The 8,606-nt window shown below is 40.1% G+C and overlaps 2 protein-coding genes across 2 annotated transcripts; both read left to right on the top strand.

Moving 5' to 3' along the window:
• The first annotated feature begins 247 nt into the window (after positions 1-247).
• Positions 248-4,371, top strand: LOC113078330 (uncharacterized). Its single transcript, XM_026250653.1, has 4 exons — positions 248-556; positions 1,657-1,856; positions 2,887-3,046; positions 3,816-4,371. Exons 1-4 carry the CDS (start codon positions 349-351, stop codon positions 3,965-3,967), a joined length of 720 nt encoding a protein of 239 aa, XP_026106438.1. The 5' UTR covers positions 248-348; the 3' UTR covers positions 3,968-4,371.
• A 2,335-nt stretch (positions 4,372-6,706) lies between these two features.
• Positions 6,707-8,268, top strand: LOC113078329 (homeobox protein MSX-2-like). Its single transcript, XM_026250652.1, has 2 exons — positions 6,707-7,093; positions 7,716-8,268. Exons 1-2 carry the CDS (start codon positions 6,757-6,759, stop codon positions 8,123-8,125), a joined length of 747 nt encoding a protein of 248 aa, XP_026106437.1. The 5' UTR covers positions 6,707-6,756; the 3' UTR covers positions 8,126-8,268.
• The last annotated feature ends 338 nt before the right edge of the window (positions 8,269-8,606 follow it).

Below are 8,606 nucleotides of genomic sequence, written 5' to 3'. Positions count from 1 at the left end.
AAGAAACATCAGCCATTTTAAATTACAGTGCATTTTATCCCAGCTGTTAAAGGACTAAGATGTTTTGTACTTTGCAGGAGGTATGCCTTACCTAATGCTCCAGTGATCTCTAGGGAACAGATTTCTCCTGCAGTAGACAACCTCCACCTTAGTGGCCAAGGCAGAACTGACCTTCATTCACGCGATCATAGCAGTCCTGATGTTAGCCTACATGGCCAAAGCAGTCCTCACCTTCGTTCACATGGCCAAAAGAGTCCCAATCTTCTCCCAAGTTGCTACAGTCCTGACTTGTATGCAGATTGCCACAGCACTCCTGAGATCCACTCAAGTCAGCAGACCAGCATTGCTATGTTATCATCGGGCTGGAATTTTCTCTCCGAGAGTTGTACATTAAGTAAATCAAGCACTGAGACCCTTTTAAGCCAAGCCAACGTTGAGGTCAGAAGACCAGCCCATAAAAGTAAAGAGATCCATAAAAAAAAGCACTCCGAACCTTCGACGCTCCCTCAGCCACACCAGACCACGGACATCGAGCAAACATCCAGTCACCAAATTTGTGAGTATATTAGTGTTTAGCCCTTTTCACACAGGGAATGCACTGATAGTGTGTCATGGGATTAGCCTCAGGATTGTCTGATTTTGCTTAATTCACATTGCCAGTGATTTTCCGCAATCTGTGCTAGAGATGTGCAACAGTGATCGAGTACTCGAGTACTCGGCTGTGACAGCGATGATCAGTCATGAAAACGATGATCGTGGGAAAAAATTCTGATTAGTTACAGCAACACTTTGGGTGGCACCATGAGCTCTTATTGTTTAGCTTGCAACAGCATGAGGTTCAAAGTATAGACATGAGAAGAGAGAAATGCATGGTTTCGAATTCACATAGTGATGTCTGGGTTGGCTACATCTAATTAATCTAATATAGGATGCATTGGCATATTAACATTTATTAACATGCTGAATGCACTGAACATTACATGTTTAGTTTCATTTTCTAGTGTACTGCCCGACAATGATTGAGTTATTTGAGCCAGTCATATTGCTCTCTCTCTCTCTGTTGCATCTCTCACTCTCTTTCGCTAGTGCATAACTTAGTTCACTGGCATATGCATCCTTTTGTACAGATACAAGTTGTAATGTTAAAGTCAATGTTATCATAATCATAATCTAACTGTTATAATCATGTGTTCATCTTTGATAGACATGTTTGCATGTCATATTTTTATATTAACATTCATTTTCTTAACAGATTTTTATTATCTCCATTACGGCATTGTCCCTCCCCTGCACAAGCCCCTCCCCCTGAGTACTCGATTAATCTATTTTGAAACCTATCGATGATTGAAATTGCCAAAAATGCCCATCCCTGATCTGTGCATGCTCACAGTCATCTGCACAAAACACTTCCTCTATAAAATTGATAGCTATTTAGTGCTCCCTTGCTTGCTGTGTCAAATGTGAATGCATGTGTAATGTTGCTTATTAAATAATGACAACACCAATAGTGTTTTGGTATATAATTGCAATTTATAGGTTTCTGAATTAAAATTTTGTTTAAATGTAGACATTTTATGTTTTCTATAGGTGTCTGGCAAGTAAAATTTGGACAACAAAAAAACCTAATCTGCCTGTCTTTCTCTTTTTTCCTCTTAGTTCTTCTTCGTAATATATTAACAAAACAGGAGATGCTTATGGACCAAATGCGAATTATCATGAAGACCCTCCAGTGTATGCAATCAAGTCAGGAGACAGAGATAGGCCTAGATCGAAATTTGTTGCCTCTCAAAGATCTCACTTCTCTACAGAGCATGGAGGGCAATCTGCGGAGTACTCCTGACCTCCATAAGCAATTGGTATGTGAGCATTTCTTTTAATAACATTAAATCCTAGTTGGCTGGCTTTTATTTTCTAAATAAGTTTCTTTTTCTCTCATTAGCTTTAAGCAAAGCCATGAAAGCCCACACAATAATGAACACTGGATGTTCTGATCACACTGTTGTAATCATATTGTTTGTAAAAACTATGACTAGATGTTGTATGGGGCACACAGCGGCTCCGTTTGCATTGTTCTGTATGTTTATAAAAATGTATAGGGTTAATGGTTCATAAAAGAAAAAAAGAAAAGAAAACATTGGTACAGTGAAACGTGAAGATTTGGATTTTATTGGATATGTAGCCTGAACCTAGCTGCCAGTTGTTTAGCATTGGCTGACTCATGAGCTTCCCCATTACATAACAGAAGTCATCTATAGCGATGCTCATCTTTTGTTCAGCCCAATGGTCAGACTGACACATCTGCTAGATAAATATGCTTTTGAGGGCTTTAGACTTGTACTTCTGATGAAATTAAACACTGACACAATTTTTCTTTTTTAATACTGTAAAACTGCTTTCCATTGTGTAAGACTATATATATATATATATATATATATATATATATATATATATATGCAACATGTTTTTGTTGTGATAATGACATCTGAACTGATTATAATGGTTCAAAGTTTTCAGCACAAGGTGAAAAGTAAGGTGGATACTGCTGATAATTTCAAACTTCTTTTTGACACTGAACGAACAAAAAACTTATCCATTCTTACAGGGCCTTAATGAGAGCCATCTTCCTTAATTAATTTGCATCTCTGCTCTCCTTTTTCCCACAGTAAAATGGCAGTGACGCACAAAGGGAAATGGTTTACACTAGATTAGCCATAAATTGTAATGTGTGAGCACCTAGACAGTTTCTCGTGAGCACACAATATATATATATATATTTTTTTAAGAGAATTTTTGGACCAATTTCAACTATAATAATCTTTGTATTTAGTGATTGAAATTCTAAAATATTAAACCACTGCTTAAAACTAATTACATAAATGATTTCAGGTAAACACTCTGGCTCTTAAAGGTGGGGCGGATGTGCAGGAGTCTGTTTGGAGAATCATGCATGGTCTGTTTACCAACTCCTTGGCGAGGAAAGTTAACATGAGAGGATTGAATGGAAAGATTAGCTTCCTACGCCTACAGATACGAGATGTTGTGATTGGTAAGTTGCCATTTATTCCCAATATGTAAGGAGAGAAACTATTTCCTTATGAAATCAATTCCTTGTGAATCCAAAACTCATGAACTCTCGCAACACGCATGACATCCAACAAAACAATAAACTTTCTAATCTGACAGGAAGATTTGGGAGAAAGACCATTTGCTCATCTGTCCCTGCACCCATCCTTAAAGGAACACTCCACTTTTTTTGAAAATAGGCTAATTTTTGAAAATAGGCTAATAAACTTCCCTAGAGTTAAAAAGTTGAGTTTTACCGTTTTCAAATCCATTCAGCCGATCTCCGGGTCTGGTAACAGCACTTTATAATAGTTCATTTAAATGGAACCATAATCAGAACCGGAAAATTTCAAGCAATACGCAACCCTACTTATGATCCGTATACTGTAATATGTTGAATTTTGACATTGCCAACCTTTAAATTAAGTTGACAATAAGTAATAAACAGTATTGAGTTGTTGAGTATTTAAAAGTATTATGATCACCATGTATTCTCTGAGTAAGTTACAGAACTAGCGAGTTTGTGTCTGTGCGTTCACTGTTCACAGAGTTCAAATATCTATATATATATATATATATATATATATATAAATAAACATTATATTGAATGATCTTTCACCTGAAGTAGACAAGTCAGAATTTGAATTTAAATCTGGGTTCAGGTTTTGTTGTAATATTGCATTTGATTCAATATCCACATTACCTGATGATGCATAAGTTAATTCTAAATCATGTGTGCTTGTGTTTTTCAGCGGCTGTGAGACGTAACCGTCTAACATCCGATGCCACAGAGAAAGACATTGATTCCACCGTTAAAAGATGGCTGTATCTGGCCCCAGACAGAGATGGTGGACGGAAAGAAAGGATGAAGAGCAAAGTGCTTAAGGACAATATGACTGGTTAACAGGATTCAGGCTTGGATGTTCAAAAGCTCTGTCGAGAGTTCAAATTGTTCAGTGACAGAATTACTGTTTCAGAGTCATTTGAAGAGTACTACTTGTTCCTAGCCATAAACGTGGATGTAAAAAGTGTTTTGTGAAGTGAAACTTGTTGATGAAACATGTTCTAGTGTTATATGTTTAGTGAATCTTGTTCGTGACCAGAAACATGGATGTTCAAGCATTAAGCAAAGCAATGAAACTTGATGATCAAGTACCACTTAAAGTGAAACATCATAAACCAAAAAAAACAGCACTTGTTTTATTTTTGTTTTTATTTATTTTTAGCTGAACTGACAGAGGAGTGTCATTTTAGAGAGGAGTTTGTACAACGGAAAAATGTCATGATGAAAAAACCGATGCCAATGCTTTGATGTTTAACACAATTAAATATTTGTTCAGAATACTGTCTTGATGTGACTATTTATCTGGGAGGGGTGTGTAAGTGGCTTGGTTATGGTGGTGTTGAGGCTGACGTGGAATCTAGTCCAGAGTATTGGAGTTATGGGTAATTAACTTGGCCGAGACTTGGTCCAGTTATGGCCCATGTATGGCCTTTGTTTGGAATCCAGACCTGGTCCACACTAGGACCGTCATTCATTGCGGTATGTGGGCCAAGTCTTGTGGGCCAGAGCTGGGCCACAGAAAAATTGGATCATGCTCAGCTGTGGCTCAGTTTTGGGCTTTCTGGTTAAAGACTGGTGTTGATATGGTTTACTTAAGGTTATGTTTTGATTCCAATGTTATATTTCGATCTGGCCCAGTTCTGGGCCAGTTATGCGTAATTAACTTGGCTGAGACTTGGTCCAGTTATGGCCCATGTATGGCTTTTATCTGGAATCCAGACCTGGTCCACACTAGGACCGTCATTCATTGCGGTATGTGGGCCAAGCAAAAGCTGGTTGTGTGGGCCGGAGCTGGGCCAGAGAAAATTTGCTATGTGGGTAGGAGCTTAAATAACCGTGAGGCACCGAGTGGCCCTTTACGCCTGATTGCGCTAATTGCTTTGAAATAGGAGACATTATCTGTAATGATCTCAGCAGCCAGGTCTTTCATCTTCTGCGAGAGCATCATAATGTTGTGATCAAGCTCTGAACGCGACTCGATCCGAGCATCTGTCGGGACGAGGACTCTAACATCATGTACACGACACGAGTCAAAGTACACCGCGTGAGTTTGTGTCTGAAACAGCTTAATGAGACACACATGTTCCGCGGTGACACAGATCCTGAAATCCTTTGGCTGTTCACCAAGGCCAAACGTTTCCCTCGGACCCTCTTTTGATATCCACGGAACCTTTTAAGTCTTTTAAGTCAGAATTGACAGAGTCTGCATGAAAAGGGTTAAGACAACTCTCGGAGAGAACCACAAAGGCTCTTTGTCTCGTGTGCCTGCCTCCAGACTCGGAATCAAAGGTGGAGTTTGTGAAGTTAAACAAAGCTCTGATGGCACTTACAGTCACAGTTCAGCCCTCATTTGTTGCCCTGAGATTTCAATAAAAACTATGATAATCACCTTCTCCACGGCACATCTTACCCTAAAGCGCTTGATAACTGCCCCTAACTCTGTTCCCTGCACAAACAGCCCACGCAGATATTTACTACTCCCTTACACGAAGGAGATCCGTGCTTTCTCGGCCAGCGGGAGGGTAATGTGTTTCGTGTGTGCAGGTTTGTGTTTATGTTGCTCATTTTTACTGCGGAAGGATCAAACATCACCGCAGCGCGAGACTTCAAAGCGCGCGACACACAGCGCCACTCATTTCATCTAATGGGCTCTAAGTGTCTCCAAGCATAATTACAGATTTATTCCGTTTAAGTGCCGGATGTGAAATTAAGGAAATGCTAAATTACCGCTTGCGTGTAATTTTATCAGTTACAACCAATTGCAGTTTACGAAAAAGGAGAACTGCTGCACACTATGCATGAAAGTACCAGTAAACTGAAAATATTAACATCAGTAACTGATACTTCTCACTGATATGTTATTAGCTCTCCTGTCATCGTAATCTCTGATCTGCTCTATTACAGCAGCCAGAAACAGAAAGAGCTAGTACCTGTCTTGCGATGCTTTAAGAAACTAAATTTTTCAGACGGAAAGGAATGTCTGGTCGCGAGGGGCTTTGATCCCGCCGCTGCTGGCGCCAAACAACAACATCACCGAGACTAATAATTACTCTAGTAAAACACTAATCACCACTGATTGACTGTTCAGCAATTACTGGAGCTGGTACTGTGCACTGTTAATGTTCTGCAACACAAGCAGCAAAAGAATACGTCAAATTAATGAACTATTGTATAATATCAGATAGCACAGGTACATCTGCAAGATGTGTACACACATTTGAAGTCTTTGAGATGTTAGTTTTACTATCATTGACATTTTAAAGACGTCTTTTAAACGTCTATATGATATCTGATAGAATCGTCCTACAGAATTATAGCAGATGTGCAAAAACTAAAAAATACGTCTTGCAGTCTCTGTGATGTACATGTGCTATCAGGGACAATTAGTCAAACAATAATTGTAAATGCAGTTTAGTGTATCTTTAATTTGGTAAAAAAAAAAACAGTACTTTATTTAGCTCTGTGTTTGCTCAAATACTCAACACAGATCGTAAACAAACACAACAGACAAACTTCAGGAGAAACTTAAGCCCCACCCCGCTCTGTTCTGATTGGATGACGCCTGTGTTATTAGATTACAGTACTCCAACTTCACAGCAGCATCCGAGCTCTCCAAGTCAAGCTCGTGCATGGCCCCAGTTATCACCATGACCTCTCTCGACACTGGTTTGAAAGCTGAAGTGATTTCAGGAGATAAAGGAGAGATGCAGACCAGCATCAGTGTGGAGGAGGACGAGAGACCGAAGATCCTCCCGTTCAGTGTTGAAGCGCTGATGGCAGATCGGAGACCGAGCAGCTCTTCCGCCGGAACCTCGCATGCTTTCATCCCGGAGGCAGACTCAGACCGGACCGGTGCTCGTCTAGCATTCTCTGTTGACGTTCTGAGACTGCACGAGAGCGCGCCGGTGAAGGCGGAGAGCCCGGAGCGCGCGGAGCGGAGCACGTGGATTCATCAGCTCTCTCCCCGTGAGTAACAGCCAAAGCTTGTTATGTCCATCATAAACTGTTGCATGATTTCACCGGGTACATACGAGCTCAGATTCACACCTTACGAAAATTAACCATTGTTTTATTATAGAAAATGTGCAATAGTCTAACCGTGCTTTTCTTTTGGGAGAGGGGTGGGGGTTGTTACCATTTTTATAGCCTTAAATACCTTAGTTAAACTATGGTAAGTGTAGCATGTTTTTATTATTATTATTTAGTAAAACCATGGTTATTTTATTTTTTAAGATAGGCCTACTTGGTTTGACTTTATTGAGTTCACCATGATCGATTAAATTTGTTAAATGTTCTGAAAGTCATTCAAGACCGACCACGTTCAAGTGCTAATGTGATCACAAGACATTTATGAGCATGTTTATGATTATTAAAATCTGCATATGACACATTGTACTACAATTATGGTTGGTAGCCTACTATTATTTATTTACATCAGTTTGATTTAAGTTCAGGTGAGGTACGTTTAATGCAACATTGCCTAAATCTCATTATAATGGCATTATGAGGTGTGGAGTAATCGTTCAGCTGAGCTCAGAAGCAGTGTGAGAGATGAGAGTAAAGCTCGATGTGTTGTTGTTGTCTCCAGGGCGTCTCAGTCCTCCAGCGTGTCCTCTGAGAAAACACAAAACCAACCGGAAGCCTCGGACCCCGTTCAGTACGTCACAGCTGCTCGCGCTGGAGCGGAAGTTCCGTCAGAAACAGTATCTGTCCATCGCAGAACGGGCCGAGTTCTCCAGCTCGCTGAACCTGACCGAGACTCAGGTGAAGATCTGGTTCCAGAACAGACGAGCTAAAGCCAAGCGGCTCCAGGAGGCCGAGCTCGAGAAGATAAAACTGGCCTCTAAACCGATGCTTCCTCCCGCCTTCGGCTTTTCATTTCCCGTCGGTGCTCACGCTTCATACACGGGATCACATCCGTTTCACAGACACTCGGTGAGCGTGACTCCGGTGGGACTGTACACACACATGGGATACAGCATGTACCATTCACCTTAAAGCACGGTCCAGTGCATCTGAATCTCTGCGAGGAAATGCTGTCATCTTCAGCGAATCTGTTCCGCCAGAAGTGGACTTTACTCTAACAGTGACATTTCACACGTCCTGTACTTTCACAGAGACTAATGAGAACGGATTTGGTCAAAGGTAGGTCAGGAGAAAAGAGTCTGACACCTGCATTCGTAGCAATACGTTTATGATCGATCCGCGAATGCAAACTGTTTTAAACGACAGCATTTAAAAATAACTGTTTAAATGATTCCCTTCGAAAGGGATCTGAAATATAAAATATTGTACATTTAGACATAAATTCCATTTATATGATGAATATATTTGTTTAATAAATTAATGACAAACTGTCTATTCTTTTTTTTCTTGTTTGTTTATGGTGTAGATTGTGAGAGAGATTATAAGGATAGAAAAAAACAAGTATGAAATTGTATTTCCTATTTGATTACTGATGTCAATCCACACTTAAATC

The sequence above is a fragment of the Carassius auratus genome, unplaced genomic scaffold (genome assembly GCF_003368295.1).
Source record: "Carassius auratus strain Wakin unplaced genomic scaffold, ASM336829v1 scaf_tig00025362, whole genome shotgun sequence".
In the NCBI taxonomy this organism is placed as follows: Eukaryota; Metazoa; Chordata; class Actinopteri; order Cypriniformes; family Cyprinidae; genus Carassius; species Carassius auratus.
This window is presented reverse-complemented; position numbering and strand designations above follow the sequence as displayed.